This window comes from Pleurodeles waltl, chromosome 4_1 (assembly GCF_031143425.1).
Source record: "Pleurodeles waltl isolate 20211129_DDA chromosome 4_1, aPleWal1.hap1.20221129, whole genome shotgun sequence".
In the NCBI taxonomy this organism is placed as follows: Eukaryota; Metazoa; Chordata; class Amphibia; order Caudata; family Salamandridae; genus Pleurodeles; species Pleurodeles waltl.
Window position 1 is genome coordinate 169,598,344 of NC_090442.1, and position 24,586 is coordinate 169,622,929.

General features: G+C 45.2%; 1 protein-coding gene and 1 long non-coding RNA gene across 3 annotated transcripts in view; one reads left to right on the plus strand and one right to left on the minus strand.

The window, feature by feature from the left end:
• The window catches only part of LOC138287513 (uncharacterized), a 68,231-nt gene that overhangs the window by 1,150 nt on the left and 42,495 nt on the right, over positions 1-24,586 (plus strand). The window lies entirely within an intron of this gene.
• Positions 15,422-24,586, minus strand: part of LOC138287512 (rho crystallin-like) — a 118,281-nt gene continuing 109,116 nt past the window's right edge. For both annotated transcript variants that reach the window (XM_069227980.1, XM_069227979.1), the window contains 2 exons: positions 17,431-17,513; positions 15,422-15,671 (listed from right to left, as the gene is read on the minus strand). In XM_069227980.1, the coding sequence (XP_069084081.1) occupies positions 15,629-15,671; positions 17,431-17,513 (126 nt within the window). In that variant the 3' untranslated portion in view covers positions 15,422-15,628. The remainder of the gene's footprint in view (positions 15,672-17,430; positions 17,514-24,586) is intronic.

Consider the following 24,586-nt stretch of genomic DNA (forward strand, 5'->3'; position numbering starts at 1 on the left):
TGTCTGCCCTTAGGCACCACCTTAGACATTCTACTCCGGCAGCCACTGTAAAAGATCTCTGGCAAAGAGCCCCCTCATGGGGAGCCCGTCAGACATCGCAGCACAGGTCTGACGAGGAGCATCCCCGATTATGAAGTATGAACGGGTGTGTGAGAGCTCTTGCTCCTAAACTTGTAGGTTCCCTTTGTTTTCCTTTGGAACAGTGTACTCTTTGTTGTGTTGTTATTATTATGTGTCTGTCCTCCATTGTCGCCAGGTCCACCAGGGTTATGTACACAGGAGGATGTCTCCATCTCATATTCATCCTCAGCGGTTGAAGCCTAGGGAGAAAAACGGTAAGGAGAGGGTCATAATCACACATCTAGTGCAATAATGATGCTTTTCTACATTTACAGAACCAGTATGTGAATCCGAGAGTCAGTTGCTGTGCCAATGTCTGCTGTGACACAGTTAGGTGCCATGGCCTGTGCCCCCTTGAAATGGCGGCTGCCTGACCTATGAGGAGGGACAGGTGGAAATGAGGTCATTCTGCTGGCATTGTGCGCCATTGCGGTAGGCGGTCGATGACCCCCGCGCAACTTCGCATTGGTTATCATTGGGCCCTATGGGTTCCAGGAGCCAATGGCGATGTACGCTGGCGCTGATGGTACGCACCACTGCGGACGTGACCGCCATTTTCTATCTCTTCACTCACTTGCTACCTGACCTTCAACAGGAGAGGACCTACACTGCAAGTGCTGCTGAGACCTGTGTCTTGAAGCGACAATGGCTCATGTGTCTTGGGAAAGGGCCCCTGCCTTCACTACGGAGGAGTTGGAGAGACTGCTGAATGGGGTCCTACCCCAGTACACGTTACTCTACGGTCCTCCAGACAAACAGGTGAGTACACTGCGAGCATAATGTGTGGGCCATGAATGTATGGAGTGCTGTGTATGTAAGCCGCATGTAGGGGGGGGCTGATGCGCCCTGGCCAGAGTGCTGCATGCACGGTTGTCAATGTATGTGCGTCAGGGGATGGGAGGGATATGGTGGGCCATGAGTGTGACATTCCGGACGGTTAACTAATTCCCATTTCTGCTGTCATTTTCCTGCACGTCAGGGCCCATCAGAAAAAGGTATTTGGCGTGCCATCGCCAAGGAGGTGCGGACCCTGGGGGTCTTTGACAGGCGGAGCACCCACAGCCGCAAACGGTGGGAGGACCTGCGCCACTGGGTAAGGAAGACGGCGGATGTCCAGTTGGGGATGGCCTCCCACCGAGGAAGGGGTGTCTGTCATACCCTGACCGTCCTAATGATCCACATCCTAGCGGTGGCCTATCCAGAGTTAGATGGGCGCTTGAGGGCAACACAGCAGCCACAAGGGGGTGAGTAGAAATTCTGATTCATTACTTAGTGCGCGTTAAGCTTTTACCTGGGTGGGGATGTGGTCTGTGGGTGCCCCTAGGCCAGGGCGAACATGGCAGGGTAGGTCCCTTGTTGGGCAGGCTCTGAAGCACTCCAAACCCAATAGCGTTAGTGGGCATCTACTACTAGTCAGGGCCCTGTTTGTTTCAGGTGGGCAGCTGATGGCGTTAGGCATTGTACCCCATGGGCTGGTGACTGGCACTGTAACTGTTAGTGCACGGCCTGGTGTATAGGGCTGTTCCCTATGAGTTGTGTACGCCAACGGTAGTGTTGTTTCTGGCACTGACCAAGTGTATCCTCTGTCTCCCCCCACCTTTTTGTTTTGTCACCCTGTCCTTGTGTGCATTTGCATAATCTGGCAGAGGAGCAGTGGCACCGGCAACAGAGGGAACTGCATCCCACATGGCCCTGGAGGCCGAATCCACCGACGGTGAGGGCACCAGTGGGACGGAGGGCGAGGGGAGCACCACGACGGGGACAGGAGGGGACACCACAGACAGCGACTCCTCCTCCGATGGAAACTCCCTGGCGGTGGCGGACACATCTTCTCCCACCCTAACAACAGGTACAGCTCCCCCCCACCAGCACTGCCCTCCCAGCAGCCCCTCAGCGTGTTTCCCATGCCCACTCACCCAGGAGGGTGGGCATCTCATTTGCCCCAGGCACCTCAGACCCTGCCCCAGTCAGCCCTGCTGCCCTCAGTGAGGAGGCTATTGACCTCTGAGATCAACAAATGCATACCTGGAGGGCATTCACTCTGGCGCAACAGAGAGCATTTCAGGCTCCTTTTTCCGCACTGATGGCAGCCATTGTACCTGTCTCTAGCCTCCCCCCTCCAACTTCCTCTACCCAGTCCCAATCCCCTCAACCCCAACCTATCCCAAGCACACCTTCAGACCAGCATTCACCCAAATCAACACACAAAAGTGGCTCAGGCAAACACAAGCACCACACTTTATCACACAGGCACTCACACAAGCACCATTCCCATGCAGACACACCAACATCCACTGCCTCCACTGTGTCCCCTCCTCCTTGTCGTCCACCTCCCTCCCACTAGCATCTCCACTCACACCTGCATGCACTACATCCTCATCCACTACCTCTATCACCAGCACGTCCATCATTACACACCCCTCACTGACAGTCACCACCCCCACATCCATGCACACGCCCCCTGTGTCCTCTTCCAGTGTGTCTGTGACCCCTCCTCCCAAAGTACACAAACGTAAGCACCCACCCACCCAACAGCCATCCACCTCCCAACAGCATCCAGCTCATGCACCTGCACCCAAACTCAGCAGACAGACACCTCCCACAACCACTCCCTCTTCCTCCACTCCCAAACCTTCTCCCTCATCCTGCCCCAGTGTCCCTAAGAAGAATTTCCTGGCAAACATTGACCTCTTCCCTACCCCTCCTCCCCCATCCTTCCCCTCAGGCCAGGGTGGCCAAAACCCAGCCCAGCACCTCACCACCAAGTCCTCGTCCACTGTGGTTCCTGCAGCTGTCAGAGGATCAAAGGGGGCACCCATTAGCCCAACCAGTGTGCCACCAACCCCTGTCAAGGTTAAATCCATTCGTCACCTGGCAAGGTGAAGAAGGGGACAGCATCCAGCAAGGGGAAGGAGCCACAACCACCCAGCAAGGCCACCTCAAAGACTCCAGCTGCCAGACCCAAGGTGACACCACCATCTGCCAAGGTGAGGAAGGGACACAAAACACCAGGCAAGGCACTTCAGCCATCCAAAGCTGCAGGTGAAGGCCTTGTGGCTACCAGCAGAATCGCCAGCACCACTAGCAGCCCCGCTGCGAGCACCCCTGCAAGCACCGCCACCTGCACCGCCACAAGCACCACTACTGTCAACAGCAGCAGCCCCAGTGGACAGCTGTCCGAGGCTGCAGGAGAAGGGCTGAAGCCTCCCCCCACCACTGGCATCACCGGCACCTGCACCGCGGCCACCACCACCACCTGCTTTGCCGCAAGCACTGCCGCAAGCCCCGCCGCAAACACCGCCACCTGCACCGCTGACAGTAGCACCACTGCCAGCAGCCGCAGCAGCAGCCCCAGTGGGCAGCTGTCCAAGGCTGCAGGAGAGGGGCTGGAGCCTCCCTCTACCACATGCAGCACCCCCACCGGCACTACCACCAGTGTGCAGCCATAGCCGCCGCCGAATGGTCTCTCGCCCTTCATCCATGGACTATCATGCATCCTGGTCACTGCAAATTTCGTGGCTCAGACACTCAGGTGAGGGACCGTGAACTGCCACACCCCAAGTGCTGCATCACTGGGCACAGAGCCACCTCCAGAACCAGTGGAGAAAGGCATCCACTCACTCTATCCTTGGCAGGATGAAGCAGACTGGGCACAGAGTCCCCTCCAGAACCAGTGGAGAAAGACATCCACTCACCCTATCCTTGGCAGGATGAGGCAGACTGGGCACAGAACCCCCTCCAGAACCAGTGGAGAAAGGCATCCACTCACCCTATCCTTGGCAGGATGAAGCAGACATGGCAGAAAGGCCCCTCCAGAACCAGTGGAGAAAGGCATCCACTCACCCTATCCTTGGCAGGATGAAGAAGACTGGGCACAAAGCCCCCTTCAGAACCAGTGGAGAAAGGCATCCACTCACCCTATCCTTGGCAGGATGAAGCAGACTGGGCACAAAGCCCCCTCCAGAACCATTGGAGAAAGGCATCCACTTGAGAGACTGGCTTTGCACTCCCCAGGACCAGGCAGTGGGCAAACCACACACTTGAGAGGCTTGAGGGACTGGGACCAGGCAGTGGGCAAACCACCCACTTGAGAGACTTGGAACTGTGGCTTTGAACTCCCCAGGACCAGGCAGTGGGCAATCCACCCACTTGAGAGACTTGAGAGACTGTGGCTTTGAACTCCCCAGGACCAGGCAGTGGGAAAATCACCCACTTGAGAGACTTGAGAGACTGTGGCTTTGCACTCCCCAGGACCAGGCAGTGGGCAAACCACCCACTTGAGAGACTTGAGGGACTGTGGCTTTGAACTCCCCAGGACCAGGCAGTGGGCAAACCACCCACTTGAGAGACTTGAGAGACTGTGGCTTTGAACTCCTCAGGACCAGGCAGTGGGCAAACCACCCACTTGAGAGACTTGAGAGACTGTGGCTTTGAACTCCTCAGGACCAGGCAGTGGGCAAACCACCCACTTGAGAGACTTGAGAGACTGTGGCCTTGCACTTCCCAGGACATCGCTGTGGGCATGGAGTTCCCTGCAGGAACAGTGGCGTTGTCCCATCTTCCGGATGAGGTGCCCCCCCCTTCCCCATCCCCCTGAGGTGCCTGTGTGTTTTCGACCTGATGCCCCTGCAGCGTTCTCTCCGTATTGAGGCTGGAGTCAAGTGAGGGTTTGGCCTATGTGATATGGCCCTGTGGCCCACGGACGTTGCGAGTGGACAATGTACCGCCTTATGTACATATTGTATATATTGTAAATACTGTTTTTGAATTTGTAACGTATATCTGACTATTTCTAATGTGACACTCATTTGACTCAATTCCTTTTGTCCTTGCGTTCTTTAAGAGGGTTACTGGGTGTATATTTAATGTTGTTGCATGTCTTTGTGTGTATGCTGTTGGGGGTGAGGGTGGGGATGGGGGAGATGCGTGTGTATGTCACTCTCTTCTTCCTCCCCTCTCCCCTGTCTGCTAGGTGCAGTACTCACCGTGGTCGTCGCCGCTGACGTTCGTTCTCCTGGTAGATGACAAGAAACACCAACATCGGTAACACATGGAGTTCGGGCTGCATGGCGTCTTAGTTCTTCCTTGAGTGTCGAGAGGTGAGTGGTTTCCCTTCAAAGTACTGTTTCCGCCATGCTTTTGATGGTGTTGGTACCGCCCCGGAAAATCTGGCGGATGGGCGGGTTGTGATGTGGTGGGCGGTACATTGACTTTCGGCTGTCTGTTGGCGGTTACCGCTGCGGTGTTTGTTGCTACCGCCATGGCGGTCGGAGTGTTAAAGTGGCTGTATGTGTTGGCGGTTTCCGCCGTGGTTGTGATTCCATTTTTTTTACCCCCGGCCTGTTGGTGGTGTTACCGCCACTTTAACACTGACCGGCAGGGTTGTAATGAGGGCCTTTGTGCCAGATCTACAAGAAAGTGGCACATCGGTCCTGATGCGCCGCTTTTCCTGCGCTGCCCCGCCACATGACACATGGTTGCACTGTATTTACAATAAGGTGCACCTTGGCGCTCCTTTCCACAATAGTGTCTTAACTTATGATGCTGTTATGGCGCTTTGCTGGCTGGATTAGCACCATAAATGATGGCGCTAGTGCAGCAAAGCACTATGGAGGCCCATAGATTACTATGGGCTCATCACTTTAACACCTGCCCCAAGCAGGCGTTAAAAAATGACAGAAAAAATGTTGCAGTGAAATCTTGAAGATTTAACTGCACCATTTTTTGCGGCCTCCCTGCGTGGGAACACCCCCCTTGCATACATTATACTTGGCACAGGTATAATGTGGCACATGGGTTTACAAAGTGGCGCAATGCTAGCATTCCGCCACTTTGTAAATATGGCACGGGGAAATGGCCTCCTTAACGCCACACTAGCATTAAAAAAACTACGATAGTGTGGCCCAAGGAGGACAAAGGGCTTTGTAAATCTGGCTTTTTATTTCTATTAAGTATAATGGTAAATCCAGGAGGAAGCTGCGAGCCAGCTCTGCAACTGTCTATGACTCCCCACTCCAACATTATGCACCTCCCAACCAGCTCCCCCACCACATTCCAATGGAATCCATGTATGACATCACGTTGTGTGAATAGAGAACTCAGATCAAGCCCAAATACAACACCTCCCAAGCATGAAGGTTTTTATGAGGCTGGCATCAAAATCCTAAAACGTATTTCAAGATAATTAGTTGTTATCCTTTCCTGCCTCCAGCAAACAATTCTGCCTGCATAAAAGCTGGTTAAATCCTTGTATACCTCTCTCCAAATGGGTAATAGCTAATGTGAAGCCAGCAACGCATTCCCTTCTACACACAGTATACACAAATGGACAAGGAAAACAACATTTCAGTTGGCTGTACAAAACCCTGCAAGCCAGTGAATTCAGCTAATTATAATTTGCAGGAAACATGGGTAGCCAAAATTGGCTGAGTACTCCACGTTTTATACAAAGCTTATCTCACTCCAGTCAAGTTACACAAATCATCCCTGGGGCGTGACCATGATGAGTGACACCCCACCTCCGTGCTGATACCCACCATGTGTTCTGGAACAACCTATCCTTAGTGGTATTATGGTGAGCAGTAATAGAACCTTGACAAGACGCATAGGGTTGCCAGGCCCGTTAATTCTATCTAACACATTTAAACAGCATAAAGCGGCAACCTCGCTTCTAGGGTTGGGGCCGTTAGTGGATAAAAGATCAATTCTTTTAAAATGGAAAGAGGCATTCCCTGGACACGACATGGAGCCACACACTGAAAAAATAGGCCTAGGCTTAGAGTAAATCAATGTATAGAAAAAAAGTTTGAGGAATTCATAAACTGCAGATCGCTAGTGACTGGGATGATACATGGGAGAATCTGGAAGCAATACCTAGTGACAAAACCATGTTCCTGTAGACAGCTGTGTTGGTACTTGATGGCAGGAATTGTCTCTGATCCAATGCTTAATGATGACAGCTCAATGCCTGCTTATTCCTTGGGGTTCTACCCTCGTCCCTTAGCAGTTTCTATAACAACATGCTGATCCCCGATTGTTTGATCATGAAAATCATGCCACAACTTGCTCCCCACTTGCAGCACCTCCACTCATCTCCAATTATTACAACTAGTCCGTAGTACTCCTGTGTGCTAAATAACCCATTTTTTGCACAATCTTCCCTCAGTGTCTGTGCAGTACTGGTGGGGTTTGTTTAATACCACTGTCTGTGATTGTGTGTTTGAGAAACTACATATAGGGAGGTAGCCTCTTTCTAGTCTTGTTACCCCCACTTTTGGCCTGTTTGTGATTATATGTCAGGGTGTTTTTACTGTCTCACTGGGATCCTGCTAGCCAGGGCCCAGTGCTCATCGTGAAAACCCTATGTTGTCAGTGTGTTTGATATGTGTCACTTGGATCCTGCTAGCCAAGACCCCAGTGCTCATAAGTTTGTGGCCTATATGTGTTACCTGTGTGGTGCCTAACTGTATCACTGAGGCTCTGCTAACCAGAACCTCAGTGTTTATGCTGTCTCTTTGCTTTAAAATTGTCACTGCAGGCTAGTGACTAATTTTAACAATTTTCATTGGCATACTGGAACACCCTTATAATTCCCTTGTATATGGTACCTAGGTACCCAGGGTATTGGGGTTCCAAGAGACCCCTATGGGCTGCAGCATTTCCGTTGCCACCGAAAGGGAGCTCAGACAATTCTTACACAAGACTGCCACTGCAGCCTGAGTAAAATAACGTCCACGTTATTTCACATCCATTTGTCACTGCACATAAGTAACTTATAAGTCACCTATATGTCTAACCCTCACTTGGTGAAGGTTGGGTGCCAAGTTACTTAGTGTGTGGGCACCCTGGCACTAGCCAAGGTGCCCCCACATTGTTCATGGCAATTTCCCAAACTTTGTGAGTGCTAGAACACCATTACACATGTGCACTATACATAGGTCACTACCTATGTATAGCGTCACAATGGTAACTCCGAACATGGCCATGTAACATGTCTAAGATCATGGAATTGTCACCCCAATACCATTCTGGTATTTGGGGGACAATTCCATGATCCCCTGGGTCTCTAGCACAGAATCCGGGTGCTGCCAAACTGCCTTTTTGGGGTTTCCACTGCAGCTGCTGCTGCTGCTGCTGCCAAACCCTCAGACAGGATTCTGCCCTCCTGGGGTCTGGGCAGCCCCGGGCCAGGAAGGCGGAACAAAGGATATCCTCTGAGAGAGGGTGTTAAACCCTCTCCCTTTGGAAATAGGTGTGAAGGGCTGGGGAGGAGTAGCCTCCCCCAGCCTCTGGAAATGCTTTGATGGGCACAGATGGTGCCCATCTCTGCATAAGCCAGTCTACACCGGTTCTTGGATCCCCCAGCCCTGCTCTGGCGCGAACCTGGACAAAGGAAAGGGGAGTGGCCACTCCCCTGACCAGTACCTCCCAGGGGCGGTGCCCAGAGCTCCTCCAGTGTGTCCCAGACCTCTGCCATCTTGGAAACAGAGGTGTGGGTGCACACTGGACTGCTGTGAGTGGCCAGTGCCAGCAGGTGATGTCAGAGACCCCCTCTGATAGGCTCTTACCTCTCTTGGTAGCCAATCCTCCTTTCTTGGTAGCCAAACCTCCTTTTCCGGCTATTTAGGGTCTCTCCTCTGGGGTATTCTTCAGATAATGAAGGCAAGAGCTCACCAGAGTTCCTCTGCACGTCCCTCCCGCTGACTGCTCCAGGACGCCTGCAAAACTGCAACAAAGTAGTAAGATGACTACCAGCAACATTGTATCGCCCAATCCTGCCGGCTTTTTCGACTGTTTCCTGGTGGTACATGCTTTGGGGGCTGTCTGCCTTCACCCTGCACTGGAAGCCAAGAAGAAATCTCCTGTGGGCCGACGGAATCTTCCCCCTGCTAACGCAGGCACCAAAAGACTGCAACACCGAACCTCTGGGTCCCCTCTCATCCTGACAAGCGTGGTCCCTGGAACACAGGAGCTATATCCAAGTGACCCCCACAGTCCAGTGATCTTTCAGTCCAGGTTTGGTGGAGGTAAGTCCTTGCCTCCCCATGCAAGACTGCAAACCTGTGTACTGCGTGATTTGCAGCTGCTCTGACTTCTGTGCACTTCTCCAAGGATTCCTTTGTGCACAGCCTAGCTTGGGTCGCCAGCACTTAATCCTGCAGTGCTCAACCCTCTGAGTGGGACCCTCCTTTGTGAGTCTGAGTCATCTCCGGTTCACAAATATTGTAAGTGCCTGATCCGGTACTTCTGCGGGTGCTGCCTGCTTCTGTGGGGCTCTCTGAGTTGCTGAGCGCCCCCTCTGTCTCCTCCTCCAAGGGGTGACATCCTGGTCCTTCCTGGTCCCCAGCAGCACCCAAAAACCTCTACCCCAACCCTTGCACCTAGCAAGGCTTTTTTGCGGTATTTCTGCGTGGAAATACTTCTGTAACATCCAGCACGTCGTGGGACATCTTCCATACAAAGACGAAGTTCCTAGCTCTTTTCGTTGCTGCAGAATCTTCGGCTTCTTCCACCCAGAGGCAGCCTTCTTGCACCTTCATACGGGGTTTCCTGGGCTCCTGCCCTTCCCCCGGACACTATTGTGACTCTTGGACTTAGTCCCCTTGCCTTGCAGATCCTCAGGTCCAGGAATCTATCTTCAGCGCTTTGCTGGTGTTTGTGGTTCTTGCAGAATCCCCCTATCACGACTATTGTGTCCTTTTGGGGTAGTAGGGGAAATTTACTCCTACTTTTCAGGGTCTTGGGGTGGGGTATCTTGGACACCCTGACTGTTTTCTTATAGTCCCAGCTACCTCTACAAGCTCCCATAGGTCTGGGGTCCATTCGTGATTCGCATTCCACTTTTGGAGTATATGGTTTGTGTTGCCCCTGGACCTATGTTCACCCATTGCATCCTATTGTAATTCTACACTGTTTGCATTACTTTTCTTACTATTACTTACCTGTTCTGGGTTTGTGTGCATATAACTTGTGTATATTACTTACTTTCTAACTGAGGGTACTCACTGAGATACTTTTGGCATATTGTCATAAAAATAAAGTACCTTTATTTTTAGTAACTCTGAGTATTGTGTTTTCTTATGATATAGTACTAAGTGATGTAAGTGGTATAGTAGGAGCTTTGCATGTCTCCTAGTTCAGCCTAAGCTGCTTTGCCATAGCTACCTTCTATCAGCCTAAGCTGCTAGAAACACCTCTATTCTACTAATAAGGGATAACTGGACCTAGCACAGGGTGTAAGTACCGCAAGGTACCCACTATAAGCCAGGCCAGCCTCCTACACTACATATCAATGGCAGTCAATGAATGATCACCGTTAATCCTTTCTTATATGTTGAGTGATCTCATCTTATGTGATATTGATCATTCTGATGCATCAAATGAAATGATTTCTGTTAGGTATATGTTGACGCTAAAAGAAGAAACATATTGGGGAATGCTGAAATTCTGTGGTGGAACTCAGGCTCGGCTGAGTTCCACTAAGAATGTTAGTATTCAAAGGGGATGGCTGAGATGTCTTCGGACATTTAAATTATTAAGTTAATAAATATGGATTTAATATACCTCTATAAGCTGTATTCATTGAAGACAAGTATAACACTGGTGAGGAGCGTGAAGATGGAGTCCTGGAAAATGGACATCACAACATCGGGAATGTGTTCTATAAATTCAGGACGTCTACCGGACAAGGGGTATGTGAATACTCTGGTATGATTTGCATGGAAGCTGATCTGCGGGATGCTGAGTGAGGAGCCAGTGTTTTCGTACCCTGGAAAACACTATTTGTACTGAATTTCTCACCTCCTAGATGTCAATTCAATTGGTTAGCAATGACAAGCTGTTGCTACGTTGTGTTATGCAGACATGACGTAATGAGCAGCTGGGAGATGCCATTGCCTAGCAAAAGACGGCCGGGAACAAACATTTCTCACTTTGATGTTTTCATCGGTGATGGGCATCCCGTAAACTTATTTTGCCTGAATTGAGAAGCTTGGAGATGACTTTGCCTACAACACACAGCCGGGAATGTATATTTTTGACCCTGATGTTTTCGTCAGAGTGCGCATTGGCATGCTTTAAACGTATATTGCCTATCTTGACTGTCAGCGATAGGCATGTTTTATAAATAACACTAAACATTTCTCTTTTTTGTCGCCGGCGCTGGGCACGCCGTAACATATTTTGACTATCTTATATCTGTACACAGTGATAGGCACGCTTTTAAAATACACTTCCTCATTATTAGCAGCGCTAAACACGTCTATAACAAAAGTTGGACAGTTAATTTCCCATTAGGATTAATCACACAATTGTAATTGAGTTGATAAACTCATAGGCAAATATGCAGAATGTTACAACTCCCCCATTTTTCTTAACAACTCTGGGTGATCCACCCATTAAGTGGGGAAAATGGAAAAACTGTTTTTGAAAGGTATTCCAGAGTGTGTGGCACATCACTCAGTGCTGAGGGAAGAACGGCACTGTTACTTCACTGTCTTGGGTCCGAAGATCAGGAAGTATTTGATCACCTTCCTGAATATGAAACTTGCATTAGAAAGCTTGACTTACATTATTTAGCAAAGGTCAGTACCATTCTTGAAAGGTACTATTTTGGTAAAAGATTACAAAATGAGTGTGAATCTATTGAAAATTATATAACTAATCTCAGACCTTTAGCATCTTCTTGTAAATTTGGAACTTTGCTTGATGAGAGAATTTGAGATCAATTTATGTTGGGGTGTAGTATTGAGAAGGTACGTGATGGACTGTGGTTACCTGATGATCCTAGTCTAGAGGAAGTCATAACAGTTGCTAAGTAAATAGAACACTCCATGAAGTGTATGGAAGTAATAAAAAAAGATAATAGTAAGGATGTAATGTGATTAGGGAGGAAAAGAGTTTTAACAAAGCAACCTGTGCATAATTCGGGTGTGCAAATTAAAACTAATAAAAAATGTTATAGGTGTGGCAAAGAAGGACAAGTTGATAGAATTCTATACGTTAGAGTGATTTTTTTCAGAAGTCCTGTGTAAAGGAATTCATTAGTTCCAGTTTATTCAATTATATAGGCATGTTTATGAGATATATGGTAAGGTATTAGAATTGATGTCATTTGTGTTTATGAGAGGGAGATGCGTTATATATATGTTGAGGCTGAAAGTAGAAACATATTGGAGAATGCTGAAATTCTGTGGTGGAACTCAGGCTCGGCTGAGTTCCACTAAGAATGCTAGTATTCAAAGAGGATTTGATTGGTGCCAGTGTCGAGCGGATGGCTGAGATGTCTTCAGAGATTTAATGTATTAAGTTAATAAATACTGATTTAACATAACTCTACAAGCTGTATTCATTGATGACAATTATACCAAAGGGTGACCTCAAAGCCATAAATCATTCTCTTTTAGTTTAATATTGCACCATAGCAGAATACTATTAGGCAGGAATAATTCCCACATAAGTGGTGGGACTGGGCGTTTTGAGGCATGATTTGCATTGAACAACCACAAACATGTCTCTATGTGGCCATTCATAGACTCATCAATGACTATTTCTCACTATGAGTATGGTCTGACAGGGATGTAGAATTCCTATTGCCCAACACCCAGGACATAATGTTTGGGGTCAAGGGCATCATGTTTTCATGTTTATTGTGTCCTTGGGACAAGTAGGCCCAACACCCTGCAGCACAAATCCTTTGGCTGCCAGTTTATAAAGAAAGGAACTGTCTGTGGTTGAGGTAATATGTGTGTCTATATGTTAATCCTGTTCAAACTTGTATTTGTAGTTAATTAATGAAAAGCCTTCATTATTAGGGTGAGTGCTGTAAATATACGTTTAAGGTCACACTGCACTACTGACAATGTTTCCAGTAAAAAAAAAAGAAAAAAAGTGTACCCACACATTTGAAAAGTTAAACAATATGAGGCTAAGTATAACGCGCCCAGAATGCTCTCTGATTAGCTGCAAATGTTTGCAGAAACTTGTAAGTAAGAGTGATGATTCTTTACTTTCAAAATACAATGTTCAGAAAGAAATGTAAGTAGGAAAAATCCAGTTTGCTACTATGACATTTTAGATGCTATTTCTTTGAAGCGTCATTTAGTAAAATGTGTTGATGCATGCTAATATTTCCAAAAAATATACCTAATGGAAAATCAGTGTAACCGTTTTCAACAAGATTACGGGAACCATGAAAATAAACAAACATAGGCAAAGCCAACCGATTTAACATTTTTTGGGAGTCTTTTGGTTTCATCAATGCATGTCTTGTTTTGACATGGCTTTTGTAACACTTTATTGTTGTGGGAGTTGCCTGGCCCTCACCATTGTAACCAACACTGACAAAAAGAAAAAAACGTTTTTGGCCTCAAAAAGCACACATTGCCACCAGTGGCGTAACAAAGGTCCTGCAGCCCTCCTCCAGGGGGTCACCTGAGCACAGCACCTGCCCTAACTGAGTATAGAGGGAGGGGGGCCCTCTATTTTCTTTGCAGGGGGGCACTCTAGTTTTGTTACACCACTGATTGTCACAGTAGTTCCTGGCACTGAACAAAACTACTTTGTGTGCCAATATGCTCCTTGTGGAAGGGCAGAATGCAATCACTCACAGTAAAGCCAGCCAATAGATAGAGTATTAGAAGTTTAATAAAAACAAAACGTCTTTGTTAACGCCAGACCTAATTAGGGACCCAATGCTTTAAGAAAAAGTCACAAAAGTGCACCCATGGTATATGGCTTTGAATTTGTGGCTTTCCTGAATTCACAAGAACTTACAGAAGTAGACCAGGAAATCGTACTCCTAGAAAATATTTGTGAACTGTATTTTAGCGCAAGCAAATATGCATGTGTAGATTTGCTCATGTGAAAATCTATTGAGTGTTTACAAGTTAATTTTCCCTCCAACCACTTTTTTCCCAACCCTGGAAAAACTTCTACTTCTGCTATTGTCGGAAGTAAATTTCCAACCTTTCTCAGTATCGGAAAAGATTAGAGAAGAGCTGGTGAAAATCCTTAAAACAGGCAAGTTAGTAGGTTTGCAGACTCATAGCCATTCCAACCCTGGAACTATTGCTTACGGTTTCCTCCAACTGGAGCTTTTAGATCCGTGGAAAGGGGACAAAATAAGAACATTTCTATAGTAAGGATTGAAATTGCAAGTTTTGAAGCCCTACTACAGTAGTAGCCCTGGCATTATCAGAGCTGCTATTATCAGAGCTCTTACATAATGAGATTGCTGCCATAATTTGGCGCCGCACTACATTGCACCAAAGGGACAAGTAGAGTTTTTATACAGGACAAGTAGATTTAAGAAGCGACCTGTCCTATAGGCACACCCTTGGTCCGAGATTTGTTTCTGTCAAGTGCAGGAGTAAATCTCTTTCCAAGGTGTGAATTGGAATGGAACATTCCCCAAACTTTAAAGGGTGCAGAAGAATGGGTTTATACTTAGCAAAAGGTATTTTCTCTGTGAATAAAAAAAGGAAGATGTCATTGTAGAAAGGCATTGGGGTCTGACATTATGCAATGTTCAACTGCCAACTGTACAAATGCAAGCAACTACGCAAAAAGTATTACATTATGCATAAAAGGTTTTGTGGATTCCCAAAAGCATAAAGTTCCACCCTTAGTATATTGGTGTTTTTGTAAACCAGCCCGTTTCCTGGTTGTCAAAATTCTGAGAACTGAAATACGTTCCTACAAAAATATTGTAGCCAAAATCTTGTGAAGTTTAGTGTGAATAGATAACCATATATTTACTATTCTTAACTTCACATCCCCATATCCTGGAGAATTATATATTCACAAGGTACAGATATGCAGAGATGGGTATATAAATCCTATGCAAACGTATTGATATTTTTGTAGTGCTATATTCTAGTAGTACATCCTTGGAGACATCCTAGACATGCTTTTCCCTAAAAATAATTCCTTTTCTGTGCAACCCTAGGTTTCAGGTGCTCTGTAACATCAAGTGGTTTTAGGTTATATCAATCTTCTCGTCCATCAATCTATGATAAAATTCACAGCATTGATCCCATACCTACCAATCTACTTCTTCCTTCTAGATATCAAAAAGGCAAACATACACCAATATCCTTCACCAAAGGCTGTATAGAGTTATGTTTGAAGCTGCAGTTTTACGACCTACATTTGCAACAAATTATTGCGTCGGTGGCCACATTACGCGGTCAAATAATTTGTGTTTAGAAAATAGTAGTAAAGGGAATGTCATTTAGGTTTTATAACAAAAGGTTAGCTCAGATTAAAACAACCACAAAACAGATTTTATTGATTTTGACAGGGTCTTGCTGTGAATATGACACCTTAATTCTACACACATTAATGAACATAAGTAACACAAAATGCAAAAGCAATCCTGAGGTCGGCATTTGTCATGGTGCTAGATGACATGTTCAGGTCACCTACAAAGTTGGCAGTTAAAGGATTCGATATTTATATGCAGATCAATGTTTATCTTCATGACTTCAACAGGTATCAAGAACTGGCTTCAGTATTCATCATGGAATGGGTATTCTGGGTGATCCTTCATTCTGTAAATTAGATAATATAAAATCTTAAAGTTCACATCCGGGTTAAGGGTGAGTGTTGGTAACAGATAAATGTAGAACATAAGAAGCAGAGACCTAACATTCTAGATCACTTTTGAATGAATGAAGACGGGAGCCAAAAGAATGTGTCACTGCCATGTATGAGAAAGATGATGCTTGACTTAATTTAGCAAAGAAGAGTCTCTAGTACCAAGCTCTAGATCTCAGCCAAGCTGTGTGAACTCTGTATCTGTGTACAATAACCTGCCAGACTTTGGGCCTAATTTAGATCTTGGCAGATGGAATACTCCATCACAAACGTGACGGATATCCCATCAGCTGTATTACAAACTCTATAGGATATAATGGGATTGTAATACGCGCACAGGATATCCATCACATTTGTGACGGAGTAATCCCCTCTGCCAATATCTAAATCATGCTCTATCTCACATAAAGACTACAGCTACCCCTAAATAAAATAACCCACTTAGTATTAGTTATACGGAATGTGAAAATAATTTTTCCGAGACGTATAGATATAAATTGGCTTCTGGCATGTGAAGAAGCCATATTTTAAAATATGGTTGTAGTAATTAAATGCACTGCAGGCCGAATTCTCCCTGTGATGTTTGATTACCCCCACCACTTGCAGGCCTTTTACGTCTATACATCTTATGGAAAAAACTAAAATGTTAATTGTATAAAGAAATTAATATAGGCTACCAAATGAGAACATGTTGAAGCAGGACATTGATTGATCCATATTCCTGCCAGGTCTAGTATCATTGCAGAAAGACCAGCATCAAGAGGATGCTCTTTCCATCCGGCCTCATTGTAATGAACCCAAGTGACAGACAACCTGTCAGCTGCCATAGTCAAGACCCTCTGCAGAGGCATAGATGCCAAACCAAGCCAAGTAGTGGTAAGCAAAATCTGCACTGAACTTACGCCTTCCCACTGCTATATGCCAGCAACAGGAACTTAAGTGTTACTCCACCTCTTTAGATACATCATGAGGACATTCCAGCAAATCAACTCTAATGATCCCATCATGACCGTGGTTCTGACCCCAAGAAGCTTGTGCTAACTTGACATCAGAATTACGAGAAGACCCTTTATACTTTATAGTGCTCTGGAGTTCTGGTCAGCTGTTTAGAGGGAGTTTTTTTTTCTGTTGAAGCCCAGTTGCTTTCTAAAATTGTTGCCCTATACTCAAATGTGCCCTAGACACTTTCAGCACAGGAGTCTTTCCAAGATCATCTCTCTTTAAGTAGACATTCACTTCTTAATGTCTTTTTGAGTGAGTCACTGAAGGATCAGGTTCAGTTTAGTTGTTTTTAATCTTTGGTGATGTATGTGCCCTACACAACATTTCCGCAAGTCAAATTAAGGATTCTGGGTTTGATCTGTATACACATCTAATAGTTACAACATAAGGCACAGGAACAACCACCTATAAGTAACCTTTCCTCCCAAAGTTTTGTAGCTTGGTTCCTACCTGAGGGAATCTCGAGCAATTTAGAGGAAGATCTTCTGAGCAGTCAATGGTAGTTTGTTTTATGAATTATGTAGGCATGCAAGAGGATACGGTTGTTTTTTCACAGTATTTTGTGTTTGTAGGTTGTATAAAGAAGCAATTGATTGTTGCTGAAGGCAGTGTGGTTCTACAGTTGTGTTAGCACTTGGCCTTGAGTGTTTAGCATGGATGCATAAACATACTGGACAAAGTATAGTAAATGAAAGCACAGAATCATCTTACATTTCAAATAGTCCATAGTGAAGGTTTTTGTTAAGTCCATCGATAGTTTTCATGTCTTCAGCTGCCAGCTCAAACTCAAATACCTGTCAAATAAAAAAATGAGTGTCTGTTGCAAGGTAGAGTCATACAGTTTCCAGGCCAAGAGTGAATAGTAACCTTTTATGAAATGGCAGTAACTTCTACCAGTGAGAAAGAACTTTGAGGCAGCTGACGAAATACATAAAAAATGCAATAAAAAAACATGAACAGTAGAATCAAAAAAGTATTTACTTGTGTCTTTTGAAAACAGTCAATGCTTAAATAAACTAACATTTTCAAATTGTCTATTTTAGCAAGAAAATCATAAATAAAGTACTTCCCTAATCAAATCTACAAAGCAAATAACTGATTTTATCATCCCTGGATCACGGAAATATTCACTAGTGTTCCCTCCTTTGAGTATGTGGTTGCTGCCACAGGTAATTGACATGAATGTAAGCTTGGTAAGATTACGCAAGATCCTTTTTTTTTTTATCATGTACATCTCTTTGACCTGAAGAACTCTGTTGAGACGAACTGGACTTGGACTTGGTATAATGAGGCAATTATGGCAAAGTTGGATGCTATTATTCCCCTTTTTGGTCAGAAATCAAGGCCACACCCTTCCATTCCGTGGTGTAATGAAACGTTGAGACTGGCTAGACTTACTTGCAGACAGTTATGCTAGTCAGGACAAGCGAGCAGAGAAAACTGCTGTAAATACCTATAAAAGGAGATCAGGAAATCTAAATTGGAGTTTTTCGCGAGCTATATTTTAGGTGCATCAAACAGGGCCAGAAAGGTGTTTTAAATTGTTGGTGAGTTGTCAAACACTCAATGTTTGAAGCATGATATAGCCCCGTCGCAGAAATTATGTGATAATCTTTTTTTAAAACAAGATTGTGAGAATCTTAGAAGCAGTTGTAAAATCGCCAGACAAAGAGCCTCAATCATCGAGTGTGGAAGATGCCCCTGTGATGGAGTCCTCTGACTGTGACTTGGCTAGATCACAGTATTCATTAGATCTGGATGCGACTTCTAAGTGTAAGATTGATAATTTTTAAGTAATCACAGAGGAGACTTTCCTTAAAACTGCTAGTTCCATTACGTCTGGTTCTTCACTAGATCCACTTCCAGCTGGGTACTGGATTAAGTGGCTGAGAAGCTCTTGCCACCTCTAATGACCCTGCGTAATCAATCTCTTACCTCAGGGACAGACCCTTCAGTTTGGAAAAATACCATGGTTAGACCACTCTTGAAAAATCCTTCAGCTCATCCCAAGGAGCTGAGTCATTTTAGACCCATCTCGCTCCTTCCCTATCCAATAAATATTTTGGACCAACATATCAGGAATATTCTGGCCCAATATCCTGTAGAGCATGCCCTACTAGAGGAAAAAAAATGTGGCTTTAGGCCTGGCCATGGCACTCAAACGGCCTTAGAATGTGCTGTGGATGAGTTTCTACGGAGAGCTGATGGTGATCAGACTGTGCTCCTGGTTCTTCTTGATCTTTTGGCAGCTTTTGATACGGTTAACCACACCATTCTTTTGTCTAGGCAGTCTTCAATGGGTATTGGTAGCACTGCACTAAATTGGCTACAATCCTACTTACAGGATTGCTGCCAAGCAGTGTCCCTTCCCCCTTTCTGCTCCGAGTTTAGATATGTCAAACATGAGGTACCACAGGGATCAGCTCTCAGCCCAATTCTATTTAATGTATATCTGGATCCACTGATTTTGTCAATAAAAAACCATAGTATATCTGTGATTAACTATGCAGACAATACGCAACTGATTCAACTCCTTGTTTCAGTGTGGTATGGCTGACATAATGAAATGGATGCAAATGAATTCTTTAAAACTAAACGGGACAAAACAGAATTTCACTGCTGTTCCCCGCCCAACATTTATCACTCTTTACCAACTAACCTCTGGCGTGTCACTGTTGAAGTGGAACTGTGTGCGTCAGATGCGGTCCACAATCTTGGAGTAATTTGTGATGCTCAGCTAAGTCTTGAAAATCATGTAAACAGAGTAGCTGGGGCTTGTTTTGCCCTTCTGAAGGGCTTAAGTAAATTGTTTTCATTTATACCTTCTTCTGGGAAATCACTAATTGCCCCAGATTTTTTTGATTAAGTGACTCCAAAGAGTCCAATCAGCGGTGGCAAAGTTGGCTCTGAACAGGTCCCGTAGATCATCCACCTCAACTGCCCTTAGAGAACAGCACTGGCTCCCAGCTCAGAGCAGTACAGGGATGGGCTTGCTTCAGCACAAATTAAACAGATATGTTCCAAGTAAAGCACTTCATTCAGCATCTGCCAACCTTTTACAGGTACCTAGATTTTGCAGAGTTCCCCTTGACAGTCGCTCTTTTTCTCTTATAGCAGCAAAAATGTGGAATGCGATTCCATTAACCTTACGGGGTCTTCCTGAGCTGCTGAGCTTTAGGAAGGGCTTGAAAATATGTTTTTTCCCTAGTGTGTTCCCCGCATTGGTTTTGATCTACTGTCTATTAGCTAATATTTATTATTATTTTTAGTGTTTTCTTTCGTGCCCTTCTCTTGTGAAGCAGTCTGCTGCAGCACCAGGATACCAGTTTTTTTGGTCAGAGTGTGCTTTATAAATGCTTTATACATACATACAATGTCATGAAGAGGGTGGTAAGTGTGATTTGGGTTCATGCACCTGCCGATCCCCACAAATGTCAATGCAGCGATTAGCTTCTGCTGGTTTTTGCCACTGTTTGGCACAGGCACATATTTCTAGACAGTGACACTTATATCACTCTTCAATATGGTGCCTCTGTCTATTACTAAGCAGAGCTCATCAACAAAATGTTCACTAAGCTTTTAACAAAAATAATAAAACAAGTGGGTCCAGACCATCCTTCCAGCTTGAGGTGACCTGGAATAGTTCAAACTGTCACACTTGTTTATGATGAATACTATTTGGCAGAGCCGAGAGGGACAGTATTTAGTGCCAACTACGGCGGCCTCCTGAGAAGTACCTAGGGCCCTGGTACTTATATTTTTATAAACTAAGCAGTGACAGCAACCATGAATCGATTATTGCGGTGGTAAATTGATCAATCACAGGCATAGTTGTAGTGATTTTCTTCGGAAATGCTATAATTAACTTGTCAGAAGAGATTTTAACTATGAGCAGAAGCTGGAAAGATGCTTGGTTTCAAATTTAGATTCACAGGCAAAGTATTTAAGAGTTGACAGTGAGCTCAGAACTGAAAGTTAATTTTGGTAGCTGTAGAAGAGAGAGGATAGAGGGGCATCTTTCTGAAACTTTATTGTTTTTTCAAATCTATACATTTGCCGAGGAATATTTTTGGAGCATGGATTGGTGTTGTAACCTTCACCATATACCCTGGTTCACTACAGTCCTGATTTTACTTCTGCCCTCGAGAGCACTGCCTTCTGGGGCTGGCGGGAAGAGGGGTGTTGAATGCTGGCAGGTAGGTTGGAGACCAATACACCAAAGGCATAAGTGACTTTGACTATAAGTGTGACTTTGGCCTCTTGGAACATAGGCTACAACTCACACAGCTTTGACACTGTATCACCAATCTGGGAGTGTGGGAGGGCGCAACGCATGTGGAGGGCGCAACACGGGATAGAACTATGTTAGAAGTATTGTTTCCAAAAAGCTTGGGCTCCAAGGGTGGCCTTGCCAGTATAACTCAAGAAACCCCTCAAATCTGCCAGCATAATAGAGAAAAGGTATGTGCCCTGAATATTAGGGTAACTCTGAAACAGTGGGTGCAACTAGTCAGGGAGATCCACTGTTCCTCCAAATCAGTGATGAGGAGAGATGGGGACAGAGATTCACTACAAAGTATGGTTTGTCTGGCACTACACCCCTGCCTACCTGCACAGAATGTTCCCGACTTCTTGCCCCTGCTGCAGGAGGGGTTCAGGAGCCCGGGGTGACACCTGGCATATCTAGTGCACCCCTTTGGGAGGAGGTGGCTGTCCTACTAAAGGAAATCCTGGGATATCCATTGCACTTTGTGCCTGAGGCATTCCTGTTTGATTTAAAGCCTCTTAAATTAGAAGCGATGACATGATCCCTGACACTTTCATAATAGTATCATAGACTATGGACGATCCTAGCCATGCAACAATTGACTAGCAATATGAATGGCTCGTCACGGGGCTTTGCAGCTAAGTAGAAGCTACTTTACACAGTTATATGCCAGGGCCTCCTGACCACTCTGCTTCCTCTCCAATGGCGTGCACTGAACCTGTTTGACTGATTACCGAGGGATTGTCCCCTTTCCTGAGTCTGAGAAGAGTCATGCATATTTGTTCCATTCAATTTAGGCCTAGTGGACCATTCCACCGTATTCACGAAATCCCTGTGGGGTGTCTTGGACATTGGATACTTGTGTTCAATTCGCTCGCACTGTTTCTAACATTCTACTTGGTGACCGAGGGACTTTACATACCATGTGCTGGGAAGGAACTCCAATGGGAAAGCTATGTGTTTGTTACCAAATTATGCGCGGACACTATGGACTGCTTTCTTCTTGTTTTTCTTCATCTCTGGTTTCTTATTAAACTCGAACATGCTTAATAAAAAAGTGCTACTCAAAAAAACAAAATGCATTTTTTGATTTGTCTCTAACTTTGGTTCCCTTTGACAGAAATGCACCATATTTGGGAAACTAAAAACATAGCCAGCTAATGTTCAGTATAACAATTTGTGTGTAGCTCTGCACAGGGGAAAAACATTAAATGTGGGTAAAATAGTGTTTTCCCATTTTAGCTGTCTTACGAAATGTTGTCTGTGCCTACAGCAGAGAACAGATGTATCCTAAAGTGTTCTTACATTGGTGTGGTTTAAATCCGTTCAGTAGTTTAAGATATAAGCATTTTTTTATGAAGTTGCCAAGTGGGCTTTGAAAAGTTAACACTTTTGTATATGTCTGCTGGTAAAAACTGTGACTCTGAAAATCGTAAACAATGTCAATGGCATTTACATTTTTCTCAAATGTGAATGGCTGATGACATTTTTCCACCATCTTGAAAATCACAAATCAGGAAGCCAAAAACAGTGATTTTCGTACTGTGAAACAAATATTTCCACAGCAATAGTGGTGCTATCGTGGTAGGCGCCCAGCCAAATAGGAGTTATTAAAAAACAAGACAGCAGGCCTTTTTCATCTCTGCACCCATGGTCTAGAACAACATCCCCTTAACCATTATAACAGCCAGACACTGCTCCAATTTAGAAAAGAATTGACGATGTATCTCCTTAAGGAACTTTACATCAAAATGCATTAACAGTCCACAAACCACCCACCTCTGCTACCACTCAGTGTCTTCATGCTTGTCTTTGACCCTGTACAGCACTCTATTGCTTTTTGTCTAAGTTACCTCAATAAAAATGACACATACATACATGCATTGGCAGAGTGGAAGTACATGAGAACTTATTTATTGTATATATGCAGAGATATTTGCCTCGATGGTTAAGGTATTAACTGCTTCCAAGATTCCTGGATACTTAAAATACCATGTTTGGATCCCTGGTTACTGGGCGAGTGAGTGCTTGCAGTCACTTGGACACTTGCAGGAGTTTCCTGATTAGGATTCTGACTTCGAGCTGGGTGCATGCTCTCGCTGATCCCTGTAGATGATGGTGGTGAACAGATCGTAGCAAAAGTAGGGAGGTGATAAGTGTCTCCGAGCAAATTAAGGCTTATCTAGGTAGTCTTCTAGGCACAGCTAGCTCTACATTGTGCTTCTGTTGAGTGGACAGGTGAGAGTGTCTGAAGCCTGCAGACATCTGAATAATCCGGTAAGAAGATGTCGTTCTGGAGAGTTTGGTGACCAATCTATGAGGCAGATGCCTTAAGAGAAACATGTGCTCCCCCCCTTGCCGGAAGAACTTGGGGGGTGGGCTCAGAAAGGCCACCCCATGTATGGACAAGACCAGAGTGTAAACCCAAGAGTATGACTAATCCTGATTCGTAATACTTCGGGTGGTGTGATTGATCCTACAGACCCATTCTAAAAGACAACGTAGCCCAAACCTGGCAGGGGACAGTGAATGGGCCCAACATTAACACATTGCCCTTAGGACAGTCAACATTATAGGTAAGCTGGACACCGGGTCAGTGCCTTATGTTTGAATCCTGGGTACATGCAGTCTTTGTCCTAAATATTTGCAAAGGAGAGTTTCAGTATCCAGAGCTGGGAGTCATAGATAGCCCAAACCCAGAGCTGGTTCTCTTAATAAAGATAAGGGAGACCTTTGGGTAGCTATGCACTTTACAAATATTCATAACATAACATAACATATTCTCTCAGTTTGATCAACAGGCCTATCTTTTTATTTGCTTTGCTGGTGCATGAGGCCCTTTGTTTAGGGAAATCAAACTGAGACGAGCCCAGATAGAAAGATGGTATCCTGGTACTATTACCATACACCTTGTATGTTTCTGTAAATCTACTTGATTTCAGTGCTTCAAACATGTGCTCAAAGGGATCCTGGTATCCCTGGACTGCCAGCCCTTCTGCTTTATTGTGTAGAGATGGCATGCCCAACCGTGCTCATGAGTGCCGGACCAATTCTAGATTGACATTGCCACCTAATATGTAAAAATATATTTTTTAATTACTTTAAATATTACGTGGGCGTCATAGAAATCTGGCAATAGTGTGTGGGGCCTTTAACCTAATTTTTAAGGATGCATTTTTTCGTACACTAATTTTGTTAACCTACTTTGGGGAGCATTAAAAAAGTCACAGAGTGATATCATTCATGCATTATCTTAAATGGTTCATGTTAATTGAATGTGGTAGAACTTTGAAAACATTATGGCACACATTACAACCCTGGTGGTCGGTAATAAAGCGGCGGCAATACCACCAATAGGCCGGCGGTAACAAAAATAGAATTATGACCACAGCAGAAACCGCTCAGACAGACAGCCACTTTAACACACCCACCGCCGCGGCGGTAGCAACAAGCACCACTGCAGTAATCGCCAACAGCCAGGCGGAAGACAATGTACTGCCCACTGCATTATGTCCAGCCTATCCACCAGCTTTTCCGGGGCGGTACTACTGACATGAAAAGCACGGTGGAAACAGAACACAGAAGCCAAAGGACTCACCT